The 19,425-nt window shown below is 49.3% G+C and overlaps 1 protein-coding gene across 1 annotated transcript in view; it reads right to left on the bottom strand.

Annotated features, from left to right (window-relative positions):
• Positions 1-19,425, bottom strand: part of LOC123383605 (liprin-alpha-1-like) — a 180,937-nt gene that overhangs the window by 20,939 nt on the left and 140,573 nt on the right. The window contains exons 3-6 of the mRNA XM_045051554.1: positions 2,857-2,958; positions 2,511-2,585; positions 1,694-1,831; positions 42-188 (exon numbers count right to left, since the gene is read on the bottom strand). Of these exons, the coding sequence (XP_044907489.1) occupies positions 42-188; positions 1,694-1,819 (273 nt within the window). The 5' untranslated portion in view covers positions 1,820-1,831; positions 2,511-2,585; positions 2,857-2,958. The remainder of the gene's footprint in view (positions 1-41; positions 189-1,693; positions 1,832-2,510; positions 2,586-2,856; positions 2,959-19,425) is intronic.

Genomic DNA, 19,425 nt, shown 5'->3' with positions numbered 1-19,425 from the left:
TAATTAATAAAAGTGGAATGAAGTTCAACGAAACCAACGACCTGTCGATGCAGAGAGTCCTTCTTTGCGATCTCGTTTTCAAGTTTATCCTTGAGGTCGTGCAGAGAGGTGGCTTTGTGCTGTGCCCTGAGGCAGCGCTTCTCAAGGGTAGTGATCCTGTCTTGCATGTCTTCCTTCTGGGCCATGGCCTACAGCAGGTATTTCAGAGGGAAAACAGGGAAAGAGTTAGCGTACGACACATTAAGACACTCCAGACACAAAAACCGGGCGAAATCCTCATTTTCCAAACAAACAGAAAAGTAGCATCCTCGGGGCACCTGGGTGGCTCAGCCGGTGCCGCTCTGTGAGTTGGCGCCCCGCGTCAGGCTCTGTGCCGACAGTGCGGAGGCTGCTCGGGATTCTGACCAGTTACCCAGGCTTATTCTTTCCCATGTGTTCAAAGACAAACGGATAATAAAGTCTCCCGGAAGTCACAACCTCGGTTGCCTCTGGACATCATTGAGCTTTCCACGGAACGGCGACTTGCCTCTGGAGGCACACACCATGAGACAACCATCCTTTTTCCCGGGGAAAAGGTGGATGAAATCTCATCCAATTACCACAAAGTTGAAGCAGCAGTGTTAACAAATGGAAGCCAAACTCCACCTTTCATATAACTGGAAGTCATCTTCTGTACCCTCACCCTGTAACAACATTGTATCCCATGGTGTCTGACACTGCAAATGGAACCAGAAGGTCCTGCCCTGCGTTTCTTGTCCAACACCGGAAAGATTCCTCTTCCAGTCCTCCGTGTTTACTAAGCAATGTATGTCAGCAGTCTCAAGAGTGAAAGTGATGAGTCCTAAGAAATGATTTTCTAAATTCTCTGCATATTGAACTCTGCTGAGGGGTCTCTCCCCACCTTTGCCAAACAACAGGTTATAGAATTTCTGCAAATACTTTTGTTTTAAATTCTGACACGATCTCACCCACACTGAGGTACTAAACAGACTGCTCGTGCACTTACACCCTCGAGGGTCTGACAGGGTCTTCCCGAGGTGGCATTGCCGGGCTGGGGGTGGGGTGTGCGGGGACTGTCCGCAAAGGGCAGCTCACAGTGACAGGAGGAGGCACAGAGAAACCATCCTACCCTTACTAGTTTCTGTGACAATGATCAGATTCCCATGGACGACCACACGTGCAGAAGCGGCCGCACTCCTCCATGACCTTACACCAGGACCGGCGGGCTGCCCCTCGCTCACTCTGACCGCCACGACCAGAAGCACGGAACCCTGGGAGGAGGGCAGGGCAGCAGAGGCGGCCGTGACGGCCCCTGGCAGAGCCGCCCTCACAAGGTCGTGCCCCCGGAAACGACCTGGCAGCACCACGCTGGTTCCTACGTGCCGAGTGTGTTCCCAAAACGGACCGAGAGCACGGCATGGGCCAAGCTCAGGTGGCCCACACTCCACACCCGAGGCCACTCCGCCGCCTGCCCGCCAGGCCTCGGCAGGGGAGAGCCCAGGGAGGACAGATTCCACCATGCAGACGGGGAGGCAGCCCGCCCGGGCCCCAGAATCACGTCCCGTTCTGCTGCTACTTCTACCAAACTCCAAACGTTCAAAACCCGTGGGAGACGAAGGCACACTGGGCAAGGCCGAACCAAACACCCCACGTTTAGCTCGACGACGGCGTGGCCATCTCAAATGACACTCACTTCACGGACATCTCTTTGTAATATGGTGTTCATTGCTTCAGAAAGGATGAGGTCTTTCCTTGAGATGTCTAGGTCCTCTTCCAGCTTGGCCATGAGAGTGCACAGGGTAGCCAGGAGCTCTTTCATCTGGCTCTGCACCTTTGAAACTCAGAAAGGGAAGCAACATGTGAGGGCCCCCACTGCTAGTCTTCATATGTTGTTTTAAAAACAATGGATAAAAAGGAAACCCCCTCCAATCAAATCCTGGGATGATGTCTGGAGCTTGAACTCTGCGTGTGGCCCCTAATTCTTCTTCTACGAAACTACACCCCTCCAGTGCCACACGTAGCTGCTCTCTCACCTGGAAACCAAGGGATTGAGTTTGTACACAGAGGTGTTTCATTAGTCCTTACTCTACAGTGACCCTAAGATCCCCTTCGCCGCAAATAACATGACAGAATGCTGGTAAGGTTTTTCACGGATGCTCCGGTTCACAAACTTGCTTGTTAACCGCTTTCAATTTTACATTGGAGACAAATCTTCCCCGAAATAAATTACATTATGCAATTTGTACTAGCCAATCGATACCCACAACATTTCCACCAACTACTGCTTTTTAACCATACAGACCTGTCTTCTTACAAGAATTGAAGAAGATGAAAAGGAAACTCCAGTCACACAAACACACAAAGTGTGCCTAGAACACACAGCATGTGCACAAACTGAGAACCGCCGTGGCTAGGCACACCGTTTCAGCCTCGGTTTTGTCCTTCTCCAATATGGAGTTGAGGACCTTGAGCACCTCCGCCTCACTGGACACGCCGGCCGGAGTCTTCACCTGTCGCCCGATGATGGTTTTTTGAAGAGCTCTCTCGTGCCTGGAGACGAGGAACTCCAAATGTTCCAGCAGCAGCTGGCGGGAGAGGCAAAAGGAACACCGTGTTTCAAGAACACCTTCAATTCCGGGCCTCAAGTTCACCAAATGCAAAACCAAGTCTGAATCCCTTCAATTCAGTTCCCAGGTAGGGAGCCACCCCCTCGAATGTGTTAAAATAGCCTTACTCCTCCTCACGGATCAAAGAAGGTTTGAGAAAAATAGGTCCCAGCCAACTCCATGGGGACATGTGGACAAGGGGAGTGAATGGTGTCCTGTGTTTAAAGACACTGGCAGTGCGCCTACTGACCCTGGTGTTGTTTCTCTCCGCCTTCAGGTTGGCGATCTCCTCCTCCCTCTGCCTGAGCTGCTCCCTGCAGGTGTGGAGCTCTGCAGCGAGAGCTGCACACTCCTGGGGTCGGAGAGGGGACAAAAGTGGAGAGACACAGGGGGTCTTTACCAGAGCACACCAGGCCTCCGTGGCCCTCCAGAGTCCCAGCACCCACCACCCTCAAGTAGCATCACACACACCAGTCCCCTCCTCACCACCCACAGGAGTTCCGGGGATTCTCGGAGGGACTGACACTCAAGGGGACAGACATTTTCAGGTGCCTGGCAGGTCTAGGACTCAGGAACTCTGCTGACTCGGGAGCAACAGGCCGAGAAGCCTCCTGCCCATCCGCAGCCTCTGGCCTCATCTGGCAAGCAGGCTTGTGGAGCGGCAGTGGGGAAAGGCTGACGGTACTCAAAAGCTGCTGTTTTAGCCTGAACCCCTGGCTCAATCAGACTCAACCATACCCAATGGACTGTTCAAAAATGATGGTAGGACTCTTGACGAAAGGGCGAGTTTACGACTTCTTTCCTTAGTCAAGCAGGAAATATTATGGAGGAAGGGTTTCTGAGGAGAGTGATGCCAGGGCCCACCACCCCGCGTGGGGTTTCTCTCCCACAATACTGAGCGCCCGCCCAGGACATGGCGTACAGGTGGGCTCCAAAGAGGTGGACGCACTCTCTCCAGTCAGTCGAGCGCAGAGCCTGGTGCAGGGCTCAATCCCTGAACCATGACATCATGACCTGAGCTGAACCCAAGAGTCAGACTCTTAACGCCCTGAGACACCCAGGCGCCCCCGAGCTTTTGTCTCTGTAGGACAAACGAGGGGATAAACGTTCACTTAACAACTGACATTCCAAATAAAGAGAGTTGTTGATTTCAGCAATTCTCGAAAATCCAAGTACAAACTGGTGACATACTTCAATTTCTTTCAAAAATTAACCCTTTCCAAATCAACGGGAATGTTATCACAGAACTGACCACGTTCCTTGCAATCTGACTTGACAAGGTGAACCCACAGAAGCCTATCTGATCCTTGAGGTAGGACTGTGCAGGCCCATTTCTATGTGGGGATTTTTGTTCCAATAAATACATTGGAAACTTTTCTGGAGATGTGTGACGTTTGGAAAGACTGGCAGATGAGCTGAGCAGCTACGAAGTATCAAAACTAGTAAGTAAAAGGGAGGCCAGGAGTGCATGAAATGTACGCAGATACTAGGCTATTAGAGCATTTCCTCTCCGAAAACATACACAAACCTACTCTCACAAGATAAAACGTATCATTTTGCACACAGAAACTGACCGTACCTACATGGTGCCATTTGCAGTGAAGAGAAAGGCAAACAAATGTGGAGACGCAGGATTAAGTCCTTACCGCATAACACGAGCTGTAGCAGACGCTGTCCTCTGGGGGAAGGGTGCACCACCTCCTGTTACTATTGAGGTCCCCTCAAGTGTTGCACGAATCCACGAATCTGCCACTCAGCTCTTGGTAAGCACTTCCTTTCTCCAGTAAATCAAGCACCACAGGAGAAGTGATTTCTCAGGGTTCCTGCGTCATTTTCACCGTGATAAGGGCAATACCATGAAACTTAACTACACCCCGGAACCTGTCTGAAGTGTCCCCAGGGATGCTGGACGTGCTCCCGCGATGCAGAGAAGACTCATGGTATGACAAGAAAAGGCTGAATGGCCTGACATGTACTGAGGTCCACAGCTGCAGCTGCCAGCCGGCCAGCGTGAGGACCATGGAGGCACAAGGAAAGGGAAATTCTCGAAGCTCTCGCTGCGGCTACCCCAGCACATGCAACAACCTGGTGCTATTTGTGAGACATCTTTGTGTCTCGTGTGGAAGATGTGGCATCTCTGTGGATGTAGGACTGCTGTGAGACGGGCACACCTGCAGACTCAACTCAAACTGCAAGACAAGTGAGGACCTGACATCACGACGTAAGGCAGAAGGAAGGGAAGGATCGAAAACTGGCACATTTCAATGCAGGCACAGGACAGCTTGGTGGTTTTAGAAAGGGGTTTGGCTTTGAAATGGTCCAGACGATAGGAGAAGCAGCTTCCACCACGAAGAAGAAGGACACAGTTTCCCAGACGCCCCAGAGAAGATTGCAGAGAAGAAGGAACTACCATCCACCGCATGTCAACCACTCCAACACAAAAAGTGAAAACCCAAGAAAATCAGTTGAGGAGACCATGGCTGCCTGCACAGGTTTTTCATGCAGAAGGAGGTGCCCTGTCGGGGGGAAAATGCCACAAACGACATTTATTCATGAGAAAGACAAGTGAGCGCCAAGATGTTGGGTAGGAAGGGGTGCAGTAGCTACCGACTGAGCGGATACAGGCGGGGTGTGAGCAGGGCAGCTGGCCCTGTGTAGGAAGCTCACCCCAAGGTCCTGAAGGCAACAAGTCCCAGTGGCCAGTGGTCTGCTGCACAACCAGAGCCCTTGCCCTGGACCAGTTCCATCCCGGCTCTGTCCCTCAACTCAGGAAGTACGCTGAAAGCAAGGGACTGTCCTCCAAAGTTCTTCTGACATTGGACAATGTCCTGGCCAACCCAGAACCCCACGGGTCAGCACCAAACGTGTCTTGGCGGCTCACTCGCTCCGGAGCGCAGCGGGTCTAAGTCAGCCTGCGGACCAGGGGCCACGAGGACCTGTGAGGCTCATGACACAGGCACGTTACAAGAAGGACAGTCAATGCTACCAAAGAGAACCGCCACAGAGGGAACATTATGAAAGTCAGGAAGATGCCAAGGGAGGTTACAAAAAACTCTGGGGAAACCATCAAGCCCAACACAATCAAGAAATCCCTGCTAGAGATGACTGTCCATATGACGTGCGTGATTTCCAGGACCTATGACACAGCCAATCAGGAAACTCGTGAATGAGACTCTGCATATGGCAAAAGAAAAAAAAGAAAAAGAAAAAGAGTTGGGGGATGCAGGGATTCAAAATGCGTATCCTAACAGAAGGTCACGAGCACAGAGAAAAGCCCAGAGGAGGTCACAGAAGAAGACAGTACAGAGAGGAGATCTGGCGAAGCAGATGGAGGGCGAGGAAGGCGGCATGGAAGTGGCATCGCTGGAAAGCACGCTGCCACCAGGAGTGATCCGGCACAGTCTCGGCTCCTTTCCCACATGGACCCTTCCATGACAAAAGCACTGGGACTAAAGCCAGCCAGCCGTCTACGGAAACATTGGCCAGGAACAGAAAGGCCCTTCTGGAAAGCTGCAAAGACAGTGCCCGCCTCCACCCCCATACCGCCAGGCCCCAAGGCCCAAGACTTCCCCATCTAGCGGGTCCCCCCCCATGCAGGTCTGCACATCAGACATTTGTGAGGACCCACCCCCACTTTCCAGACAGCAAATCCTCACCAAGGTCCTCAGTGAATCACTTCACCTGCCATGCACACGTGTGTGCGTGAAAATCGAGGGAGCATGCAGCCAGGCCACCCGGGACGCATGTGTGTCACCACCACCTAAGCGTTCATCAGGAGTAACATCGTGTGCGCGAATTGTGTGCACTTGGACAGCCTATCCTCACATGGGCATAAGGGGATAAGATCTCACATAAAACGAATAACGTGTCATTCCATAACATGGGTTTCAAAAAGTGACATTACCTTGTAGCATGCCTCTCTCTGTCCCTGCCTGGAGAAAATGCCTCTCAGCCTACTATCACAGGCCGTTTTTGTAAGGTAACAATGTGTCCAGACTGTATTAGGAATATGGCTGTAAAACTGCAGGCTAGAAAAGCTTTGTAACCATGCATTCACCCGTGTCTCTCCTAGGCCATGACGAAGCAATCGTACTGATTACACCAGGCCATCACGAAGCATTCACCCTTCATTGGTAACGCATGAATTGTGACATCCGTAAATACACAGGAATCTTTCCAATTCCTCCCATTTCTGATGCATAGTGCTAATGATACACGTAACAACAGCGTAGTGTGTCACCTGAGCCAGCACTGATGTGGGTTCTGATAGACAATTCCTTCTAGAAACAAACGGAGAATAAACTTAGGGATCCATACAGCGCAGAGCTGTGAACCTATTTCCCTATGACGTTAAACTGTTTCTCTAGCTTACTTCACTCGAACAATATAGTATATAACACATACAAGATACAGGTGCTAATGCACTGTTTGTGTTTCTACTAAGGTTTCTGGACAACAGGAGAGTTTGAACAGTTAAGTTTTCTGGGGATGCAAAAGTTATACATGGATTTTCAATTGTGGGCAGGGTGGAACCCCGAACACCAAGTTGTTCTACGGTCAGCTCTACTCATCCTTGGGGAAGAAGGAAGCAAGCACGACCATTGTCAACAACAGAAGAGTCAAATAGAAATAGATTTAACGTTTTAGTTTTTTAATGTCATTCTTTATTTCTTAGAGGCAGAGACAGAAAGCAGCAGGGGAGGAGCAGCGAGAGAGGGAGACAAGGAATTCAAACTAGACTCCAGGCTCTGGGCTGTCAGCACAGAGCCCGAATCGGGGGTTACCTCTCCAACACAAAGATCATGACCCGAGGTGAAGTCGGTCACTTAACCGACTGAGCCACCCAGGAGCAGAACAGGAGCAGTTTGGAGGGTCCTTGTACACAGGGCAAACATGTTTCCCCAAACCACGTAGTTACCAAGTTGCTCAGCAATACCAAGCACTAAGGGCCAGCAGGCAGGACACAGGTTCAGGAAGAAAGGCCGTCTTCTCAGAGAGCATGGCGTATTGTACACAGATGGGGCAGAAAGCCAGCATCTCTGCACAGCAGGAGGCACCGCCCCCCCCCCCCCAGCCAAGATGCTGGCAGGCAATTGCGGCAGGAACAGGGAAGACTGCAGTACTTGGCCCCTCCCCGAGTCCACCCGAGTGAAGACAGGGTATAGATCTCCAGGGACCTCGCAGATGGCCTCTGAGAGAGGCAAGCTCCACACCACAGGACCCACGGACCAGCAAGGAGAGGGAAGAGCGGGAAAGAGGCAAAGCCATCTCCCTGGCTTCTGACCACTGGACCAGGTAGCAAGCTGCTCTGTTCCCAGGAGGAGGCACAGGTGTGGGGAGGAGGGTGGTGGCCCGTGTGGAACTCAAAGAGCCCACAGTCCGCCCAGATGGAGCTTCACTACAAGGTGCTTGGAAAGGCGTCCGGGAGACAGAGCGGGGTGCATGAAGGAGAACACAGGGCAGCCGAACCTCCCAAGGAAAACCGCCTCCCCGAGGCTGACCCACGCCGACCCATGGGACAAAACGGCCATCCTGCAGCCGCACGGTGCACACGTACCCCCTATTCCACCGAACCACACACTCCCATGCCCTTCTATTGCTCTCCGTAAAACCACATACGTCTCTGGGCGAGGTAACTGCAGCACATAGTGTTCAGCACCTAGTACAGTGCCTGCCACGCACTCCAGAACAGGTGAATACTTTAGTGTACGCCTTGTACCCACACACGTACAATTACACACGCTGCTTTTAAACATTACGTAGTTCTGTAAAGGATATAAAGACGCACACTGTCCTGTGCTTTATGTGATGGGTGATGTGAGGGGCTTGTACCTGTTGCCTAAAGCACGAATCTTAGAGCTCAACCCCCGCATTAGAAGGAGCCACTCCACCCAATGACGTCCACACTGCATCCATTCTTGTCTCCTCCCCCAACCCACTATCCACACAGAACCAGCACCAGCTTTCAAAAAATTCAACAACATCATGCCAGTCCTTCCCACTGAGGACACAACGACCCCAGGTCCTTATCTGAAAACCCAACTCCTTACGGGGTAGGTTCTGTCCCAACACCAGCTGCCTGGCGCCTCACCTGGCTCCGCTTCCCCTTCCATCGCTTACAACAAAGCCAAGCTCTTCCTTGACCCCGGCCTTTGGCCCTGGAGTCGGACTGCTGGGAGAGTGCTCGGTCAGCCTCAGCTCCCGAGCGACCTCTCCGGAAAAGGCCTTTCCTGAACCACCGTGCGCAAGGAAGCAACACTTCCTCTTAACCCCTTCACTCTTTCAGATACACTCTTTCAGATGTGCCTCCACCACCATCTCCGAGGAACACAGCAGCCAGAGCCTGGCGACCACAATTGTGCAGAGTCACAAAGGGGAGCCACAAAGGTGGGTGTTTGTGTCTCTGCAGATGGTTCGGGTGCACCAATACAGAAACCCTTGTTGTGGGGTTTGCACTGTACGCTTGAAGTGCATCCCGTCCCCAGCCTGCTTCAGATTCTGGGTCCCTCCATCTGCCCCTCTCCTGGCCACACTCTCTGTCTCTCTAAAAAGTAAATAAACATTACGAAAATTAGAAAACAATGAACACTGATCAAACACTCAAAGTGTCAGTTAAGCCATCCACTTCCTCTGCCTGCCCTGCCACAGCCAGCCCGGCACCACAAAGCCCGCCCTGGGCAGGCACCTGACAGGGGAAGAGAGCGGTGGTGTAGGGGGGTGGGGCTGGGACGCTGACACCATCACCACCCCATGGACGCTGGCTGAGCGTGGGCAAACTGGATGGTCATTTTAGAAGAACGATGGGTACTAGGCAAGGACTACTGGGTTTCGTTTTCTCCTGTAACAAATGCTGATGACCAAAATGTTCACTATGACTTCTCACTCTTTTCCGGCTTGCTCTTATACGTGTGAGTAGTCTGTTAGTCAACCCATCATGAACTAGGAAAGATGAGTTCAATTTTAAGCAGTGTTTGAAGGCATCAAGGAGACACTGGGGCAGTCACAACTGGAAGGACTGAGACACCAACAAAAGGGAAGCCCCTGAGCCAACTCTAATGTTCAGAGTCCTCTCTCTCCCTCAAGACATGTGAGAATTCTGAATTTCCTCAGGGACTGGAGGCAATATACCAACAAGCTGCAAAGGAAACCTAACAGAAAGGCAAGCAGAAAGTCGCAGCTAACCGAGCTCTGGACAACACAGGGAGGCACAGAAAATGAGCCCGGCACTCGACAAGCACTACCTGAGAAGCTGACCCTTCCATCATCTCATTGTGCTGTGGAGAAAATAACTGGGCTTTGGGACATAGCCCCAAGAAGGGGTCCTTGGAAATACTCCCGGCCTCAAGATGGAGACACTGGAGGACTACACGGGGGTGGGGGACAGCGTGAGCCCAGCTCACACTGCACCTTACAAAGACTGAGCCCCAGTCTCAGGTCACTCACGCCTGACTGAGCCCAATAACCTCCACACTCGAGGTGTGTGGGATGAAATGCTGAAGAAATACAACCACACAAAGAGCCTCTATGCTTCTACATAATGTCCAACACAAAATTAAAAACAAAGAAGAAAAGAAAAAGAAAGAAAGAAAAGAAGAGAAGAGAAGAAAAGAAAAAAGGAAAGGAAAGCGGAGAAAAGAAAAAGAAAAGAAAAGAAAAGAAAAGAAAAGAAAAGAAAAGAAAAGAAAAGAAAAGGGATGTCTGGGTGACTCAGTCGGGTAAGCATCCCAATTCCGTTCAGGTCATGATCTCATGGTTTATGGTTTAGTCTGGTGTTGGGCTCTGTGCTGACAGTGAAGAGCCTGGAGTCTGCTTTGGATTCTGTGTCGCCCACTTTGTCTCCCCCTCCCCTGCTCAAGTTTTGTCTCTACCCCTCTCTCTCTCAAAAGTAGATAATATTAACAAAAAAAAATTCTTTTAATAAGAAAAGGAAAGAAACAAACAAGCAAACAAAAACAGAGAGGTACCTGGATAGCTCAGTCTACTCGTTTAAGTGACCAACACTTGGTTTCGGCTCACGTTTGTGAGTTTGAGCCCTGTGTTGGGCTCTCTAGTGACAGAAAAGAGCGTCTGCTCAAGAGGGTCTCTCTCTCCCCCATGCTCTACCCCCACCCCTGCTCTCACTTTCTTTCTCCCTCAAGATAAATAAATAAACATAAAAAAAACAGGTTTTGCATCATAGCGACCCAAAGAAGAAAGAAGAGAAACAGACCAAGAAGAGACACATAGACTGGAATTACTGGATGCAAAAGTCAACTGTCCAAAAACCATTCCTGACAAATGGAAAATTTTCAGAGACTCAAAACAGATTCTCAAACTGCAAATTATCGGAGCTAAAATTAGGGTCTCCAGGTGCCTGAGTGGCTCATTTGCTTAAGCATCTGACTTCAGCTCAGGTCATGATCTCGTGATTCGGGAGTTTGAGCCCCTGTGTTGGGCTCTGTGCTGACAGCGCAGAGCCGAGAGCCTGCTTCGGCATCTGTGTCTCCCTCTCTCCCTGTTTTTCCCTTACTCACAACCTGTCTAGCTCTCCAACATAAATAAAAGTGTAAAAAATCTTGTTGAAAGCATTAAGAACTCAGTCTATGGGCTTCACATCAGACTAGACACAGGTGAATAGACTCAGTGAACTGAAAGATAGGTAGGTAAAAATATATCTAGACCATACACAGAGAAACCGTCCAGAAAATACAGAAGCCCAAAAGACACAGAAGATATGGTACAAAGGTCCAATGGGAACCCTCAAAGTAGAGGAAACACAGAATGGATATTAACACATCCCTACAAAGATAAGAATCAAAACTATTCCAAAACTGATAAAAGAACCATGACAGTGACTCCACAAAGAACACCCGAGGCAAAAAGATGTTAACAGCCATGAGAGGACAAAGATACCGCCTTCCATGCGACAACAACAACAACACTGCCAGCTGACTCTTCAAGAAAAGCAAATGAAGCCAGATGATGGATTGGCATGTATGAAAGGTGAACTAAAATAGCCACCAACCTGGAAGTCTTTACCTAACAGAAACATTCTTCCCAGTGAAGGCAAAGTAAAGATGTTTTTCAGGCAAAACAGAAGCAAAAACAAAAATAAAAACAGAAACAACAAACAAAAACAACACACACACACACACACACACACAAAAACCATGACTACACATCAACTACAGACACAAACTAAAATCAATATTAAAGCAGCTCGTTGCACAAAAGAAATGTAGTCTCTGACAGAAATATGAAAAAACACGGCTTGCAGAACAACGTCACAACAGAGAGGGTAACTATGAGAACAAACCTTAACAAGCATTAAGTGCACGAAACAATGACAACAACGCCAAAATCCATCTAAGACTTACAAATATTAGCCAACAAAAGGTGAAGAGGAGTTCAGTGTGGTTCAAGTGTCAAAGAAAAGAGCAGGGGCGCCTGGGTAGCTCAGTCAGTTGAGTGTCCGACTTTGGCTCAGGTCACGATCTCACGGTTTGTGAGTTGGAGACCCGCGTCAGACCCTGTGCTGATGACTCAGAGCCTGGAGCCTGCTTCAGATTCTGTGTCTCCCTTTCTGCTCTGCCCCTCACCCGATTGTATTATGTCTCTCTCAAAAAACAAATAAATCTTAAAACAAAGAAAAGATAAAAGGAGAGAGCAGTGTCAGGGAAACAGTACAAGTCCTGAATCGGGCAGGGGTCAGTTGAAAATGCACCTGCCTCTAGAAATAGATATATTCCAATTACCTAACAGATCAGTGTACAATTAAAAACTCCCTCCTACTTCTAAAGGAAGGCTAGAGACCAAAAGAACACAGAACAGCTGGGGCAAAGAAGAAACTAATAATACGGTACGTGTAAACTAACCTATCAGTCATCACATGTGCACACATGCTGCAAGCAAAAGGTTGACTCTCAAATTCATTAGAAGGAAACTAAGCATACGCTGGTCACAAAGGTACACCTTAAAACATAAGATCACAGACAGGTGGAAGGAAAAGATCCCCAGGCAAACCCAACCGAACAGAAAACTGATGTGACCCTCCAAGAAAGTAACCTCTATAGCGAAAAGCTCTACTAGAGACCAAGAGGAACATTTCACGATGGAAGTTCCATTTACCAAGAACACAAGACTTCTAACCTTGCATATACCTAATAACGCAATCTCAAAATACAGAAAAATTGACAAACATAGAAAAGGAAAAAGAGCCACATCCATAAGCATTATGGGAGACTTGACGATGCATCTCTCAGTATCTGACAGAACTGACGACAACAGAAAACTCAAGGCAGTGGGACGGGGCTGTCCAATATGCGGTCACGTGCTCTATTGCAAGTACTTGAAACGCGGCTCCTCAAAGTGCGACGTGTGGAAAGTATATAATGCACACCACATTTTAGCGACAATGTGATAAAAGAGAATGCAAAATCATTCATTAGTTTTTCTCACGCTGGCTATACACTGAAATGATATTTTGGATATACCTGTTAGTAATATTATTAAACTCATTCTTGCCTATTCCTTACTTGCTTTCAAGTGGTTACTAAAATCTGAATTCTGTCATTAACAAACTTCATCTAACGTATAAACAGAGAATACTGCATTCCCCCCAACACACATTATTTGCACGTGGCCAAGGAACAGTTCATGAAAACGAATATATGCCAGGCCATTAGGAAAGTGAACTCATCTGAAAGGACTGAAATACTGCAGGGCCTATTTAGGGATTGCATTAGATTCACAGTTCAATTCCCCCAACAATTCATCACGCCCACAGTGATGGGATGAAGACAGGGAGACTTCCGGTGATGACCAGTCCTGGTCGGCTGAGAGAGCACCATCACCCCTGCCACCACTTGAGGACAGGGAGAAGTAGGCTGTCGATGAACCAGGAAGCTGACTCTCACCTGACCCTGAATCTGCAGATGCCTTGATCTTGAGAACTTCCCAGTCTCCTCAACTATAGGAAAGAAGCTTCTGTGCTTATTAGGCAGCCAGTCTATGGAATTTTGTTACAATCACCCAAAAACACTGAGACAGATACCTTCATAGAAGTAAGCTAGAAATCAGCACAAAGAGAACGAGAAAATCCCCTGAAACATCGAGATGTGTTATGCTCCTAAACATTGTGATGAATTAAGAAAAAGATACCACAATGAAAGTTAGAAAATAGTTTCACATAAAAGATAATAAACATTTAGCTTATCACAACTCGTAACATCATTAAAGGTGTGCTTAAAGGGAGACTCATAGCTTTAGAATACATATATCATAGGGATAGCTCAGTGGCTTGGTGACGAACTCTTGATTTTGGCTCAGGGTATGATCCCACGGCCACAAGATCGATCCACACTGAGTGAGGAGCCTGCTTGAGATTCTCTCTCTCTCTGTCTCTCTCTCTCTCTCTCTCTCTCTCTCCCTCTGCCCCTCTGCCCTGCTCATGCTCTCATGCTAAAATGAATCAACACACTAATAAGCAAATAAATACAATACACATACTGGAAAGGAACAAAGGCTAAAAATCAAATGAAGGATTTAGTTCAACAACTACAAGATGGGACAGCAAACAATCACCAAGTAGATGGAAAACAAAAGGGCAGAAATCAGTGCTGCAGGAAACAAATAGTAAATGACAGAAATCAAAAAAGCCCAAGTTGGTTCTATGAAAAAGAAACAAAGCACAAAGTTCCAATATCAAGAAGTTCTAAAGCAAGTATCACACCAGATGCTGCAGATAGGAGGGATATTAGAAACCAGTTGACACTTACTCCTTGGAAAGTTTGGGAGGTCAGAGCAAATTCCTAGAAAACAAAATGCCTTATCTAAATAGACACAAGAAGATATGGGAAATCAGAAAAAGCCTATTTCCACTTAAGAAAGGAATCTGCAATGAAAACCCTTCTCACAAGGAAAACCCTACACCAGCTGTTGGCCTAGCACTTCTTCCCAAAAGAAAAGAACACACACACAACCTCTTCTGGGAAAGCACAAGGAGTGCTTCTTCCTACGTTGTTTTAGGAGGCCAGCACGACCTGTAACCCAAACCCCGGCATGGCCAGCACAAGAGGGTGCAAGGGAACATCCACCTCTCTCTTGAATACACATGCAAGGATCCAAAGCACACTATTTACAAATGCAATCCAGTGAAAAGAGAATGCACAGACATCAGGTTTGGATTATTCTAGAAGGGCAAAAGTTGTTTTAAGTTAAACCACAACATTGAAACAAATCACTTGTCCCCAAAGATGCACAAAACACATTTCAGAAAATTTAGTATTATTATTTCTTTGATGATTGTTAAAAAATCAGAGCAAACTAAAAATAGAGGAGAATTTTCATGTTTTGATCCAACTATCTACCAGGATTGCCACGGAAAGTGTCATATGTAGTGGTAAAATACTGAACTCTTTGGGGCACCTGAGTGGCTTCTAGTCGGTGAAGCGTCTGACACTTGATTTCAGCTCAGGCCATGATCTCACGGTTCATGAGTTCAAGCCTCGCATCAGACTCTGTGCTGACAGTGCGGAGTCTGCTTGGGATCCACTTGCTTTCCCCCCTCTCCTTCCCCTTCCCATGCATGCTCTCTAAAGAAAGAAAGAAAGAAAGAAAGAAAGAAAGAAAGAAAGAAAGAAAGAAAGAAAGAAACTTTAAAAAATATTAAGTTTACAAAAAATGATGAAAACCTTCTCTCTAGTATCTGGAAGGAGACAAGGACACCTACTCTCACCACTTCCATTCAACACAGTACTGGAGGCCCGAGCCAATCCAAGGCAAGAAACATACAAATGGTTACACTATTGGAAAGAAAAAAAAGAAACTTACCAAAAGGCAACACAGAGAATGAAAGGCAGGCATACCCAAGAATGTGAAAACCTCTGCCATTCACAGATGTATTCCACACACATAGAAAGAACTCATTCAAATCAACAAAAACCAAAACACACAACCTAATCACAAAGTGGCTTCCAAAAGGCAATTATTTCACAAAAGAAACATGTAAGTGGCCAAGACACACACAGGGGCGGGTCCCACGAATACACCATACCTCCCAGCACCTGAGCCCCAGCAACCAGCTAACACACAGGAGAAGAGGCAATACCAGGCTTCAGCCAGCCCTGAGCTCCCTCACGCTGTTGCTCGAGGGGAGCAGACACGTGCCACCACTCACGCCCTGCTCCTCCAAGGCAACCCAATACGATGCATGTGGATCTGCAGGCAGCCTCTGCACAAACCGGAGCACCCACAGGAGAAAGAATAAACCATGCTGTCCTCACACACTGGGCTTTCGACACCAGGGGAGGACCAGCACAGCCACACAAGGAAAGCAGGTGCATTGCACACACACAGCGCTCACGGGTTGGCTCAACATGAAGCGAAGAACAAGCCAAAGCCATCGCTGGTGAAAGTCAAGACTGTGGTTACCTTTGGGGGACGTTCGGTGGGAGTCAGTAGGAGGTAGGAAGCACCGTAAGGTTCCATTTCTTCATCCAGGTGGTGGTTCCAAGAATGTGTTCACTGAGTGAAAGATATGGAAGATCAGCTGAAAGCAGTGGCCTAGGATGTTCCAAACGTCCACCGCGTGCCACACAAAAATGCAGCTCTGTGCGGGCTGCTAACCCCCAAGAGAAGCAAGGAAGCCCCACCCATCTGAGTGCGGAATCAGGAAAGAGCATCCAGACACCCCAGGAGCTACCGCCACACCCTCCTCGCCTCCAGCTGTTCATCTGGGGGAGTCCACATCGCCTTCCTAAACATAATTGGCCACAAGACACTGAATGCAGAAGCAGCTGGAAGAATAAAGATCTTGCACTAAGCCAATGCCAATGCCAATGCCACCCTTCTACACAGTGTTGTTCTGAAAATGTACATATTTTTTCCCTAAAGTATGAAAAATATGTACTAATTTCTTGTCTTTAAGTGAATTCATCACATCTGAGATGCTCGGATTTGGTTTGGTTTCCTTAATGTTTGTTTTTGAGAGAGAGAGACACAGGGCACGTGAGGGCAGGGGCAGAGAGAGAGGGACACAGAGAATCTGAGACAAGTCCAGGCTGGCAGCTGGCAGCACAGAGCCCCACATGGGGCTCTAAACTATCAACTGTGAGATCACCACCTGAGCCAGAGTCGGACCCTTAACACAGAGAGCCACCCAGGCGCCCGCTTCAATTCTCGGTTTAACCTCACCACAGAAGAGATCGAGAGACACAACCCCCACACACGAAGCCTCTCTGGGGCCCTCAATAATCCCCTGATGTCCAAGTGTCCCGACACCACCGAGTCTCAGAAACACTGACCCAGGGAACAAAGGGCACTCTCCCCTTCTTCTCGTCAACTTCCCAATTTCTATAGGGTTTCCCCAGCTCACCAGACTCTCTAGGGCCTGGCCCACAGGACGCAAGGGCCTAAGGTGGCCTTTGTTCGTGGCAGCCGCCTCGGGGGACAGAACGTGTGCAGCCTGTGCGGGGTCAGGGGACAGACAAGGCGGGAAGGTCTCCGACAGCCTCTGCGAGGGCGGCCGGCACACTCCTCACACGACAGCCGCGGCTGAGGCGGGCACCCGGAGAACCTCCCAGAAGCCACTACCTGCAGTGAGAAGGGCCCTTACCGCCCCCCCAGCGGTTAAGCCAGCACTGCCACGGGAGGCGCCCCCACACACACCCCGCCGCCACAGAGCGGCCACCACGACTCACGGGAGCCTGCGGGCGTCCACACGGACAGGCCGGCCTTCCGCCCGAGGGTGGCCAAATGCTGTCCCCCAAGTGAGCAGAACCAGGGCGCCCCGAGCCTCACGGCGTCCCACGGCTGGCACTGGGATCTCTGCAGGAGTCCGAGCGGCGCTGGGTCCACCAGAACTCACCTGCCTCGATCGGGACGGTCTTCGGAGAAACAGGGGCCCGGGGCGACCTCCTCGCAGGTGGAAGACTTCTAGCAAGGGAGAAACCGGATGCTCAGAAGAGCACCTCCCTCGCCCTCCACAGCGCATGCGGGCTCCTACCGCCTTCAAGAACCAGCCGGCCTCCCGCCCACCTCTGCGCCTGGTAAATGCGCTGTGGCGCCAGCACCAACGGAAACGACTGCGTCAGGGCGGAAAGACTACCCGGTGGGACGCTGCACCGGCAGAGACTCCTCAACACGCACCCGCCCGGACGCACTGGGGTACAACGTCAGAGGCGAACCCGATTTCAGCTGCGGACCTTGGGCGATGGACACACATCAGCACAGGTTTGGGGCTGTGACAAAGGCCTCGCCCTGGCGGGGGGTTCGGATACCTGCTCAGGGGAGAGGCTGTGCCTCAGTAAGGGCAGGTATGTGTGTGAAATCTCTGGAGCTTCCTGTCACATTTGCTAAAACTGCTCTAGAAAAGTAGCCAAGAAGCCAAAACCACCCCCAAAAATATGCATGGGCGGACCTCCCTGCAATCATAACCCAAGTCTGTGCTCTTTCCACGCCCCTCCCCCACCCCCCTCCTCGGCCACGACAGGGGCTCGGGAGCCTGTAAGAGCCCCGATGACGTTGATGGGCCACCTTTGGGCCAGCTTCGGGACACCCTGGGCTACGTTGCAGTCTCGCTGCTCCTGATTGTCCATGTTTCCCAAAGCGCGAGACCCCCCACCCCTTGTCGCTTTTGGAGGACACACTGTGTCCCAGCAAAGCAGCAGTGCTGACTGCCCACCCACAGGCACACTCTGATCCGTGTGAGGTGGCATCTCAGTGTGGTTTTGCTTTGTAGTCCCCTGATGAGGAGTGACTTTGAGCATCTTTTCTTTTTTCTTGTATTCAATATAATTTATTGTCAAATTGGTTTCCATTCAACACCCAGTGCTCATCCCCACAGGTGCCCTCCTCAATGGCCATCACCCACTTTCCCCTCTCCCCCACCCCCCATCAACCCTCAGTTTGTTCTCAGTAGTTAAGAGTCCCTTAGGGTATGCCTCCTTCCCTCTCTGCAACCCGTTTCCCCCTTTCCCCTCCCCTCTGGTCTCCTGTGAAGTTTCTCAGGATGCACATATGAATGAAAACATATGGTATCTGTCTTTCTCTGCCTGACTTATTTCACTTGGCAGAACACCCTGCAGTTCCTTCCACGTTGCCACAAATGGCCAGATTTCATCTTTTCTCATTGCCAAGTAGTATTCCATCGTATATAGAAACCTCATCTTCTTTATCCATTTGTCCATTGACGGGCATTTAGGCTCTTTCCATCATGTGGCCATTGTTGAAAACGCTGCTATAAACATTGGGGTACGAGTCCCCTGTGCATCGGCACTCCTGAATCCCCTGAATTCTAGCAGTGCTATTGCTGCATCATAGGGTAGATCTATTTTTAATGTGGTGAGGAACCTCCACACTGTTTCCAGAGTGGCTACACCAGTTTTTCTTCCCACCAACAATCCAAGAGGGTTCCTGTTTCTCCCCATCCTCTTCAGCATCTATAGTGTCCTGATTTGTTCATTTCCGCCACTCCGACCGATGTGAAGTGGAATCTCAGTGTGGTTTTGATTTGTATTTCTCTGATGAGGAGTGACGCTGAGTATCTTGTCATATGTCTCTTGGTCATCTGGATGTCTTCTTTCGAAAGTACCTATCCATGTCTTATGCCCATTTCATCACCCGATTATTTGTTTTCAGGTGTGGCGTTTGGTGAGTTCTTTATAGGTGTTTGGATACTAGCCCTGTGTCTGATACGTCATTTGCAAATATCTTTTCCCATTTCATCTGTTGTCTTTTTGTTTTGTTGCTTGTTTCCTTTGCAGTGCAGAAGGTTTTTATCTTGATGAGGTCCCTACAGCTCATTTATGCTTTTAATTCCCTTGCCGTTGGAGACGTGTCA

This window comes from Felis catus (assembly GCF_018350175.1).
Source record: "Felis catus isolate Fca126 chromosome D2 unlocalized genomic scaffold, F.catus_Fca126_mat1.0 chrD2_random_Un_scaffold_51, whole genome shotgun sequence".
In the NCBI taxonomy this organism is placed as follows: domain Eukaryota; kingdom Metazoa; phylum Chordata; class Mammalia; order Carnivora; family Felidae; genus Felis; species Felis catus.
Note: the sequence above shows the minus strand (reverse complement) of the source record. Positions and strands in the feature narration are given on the sequence as shown.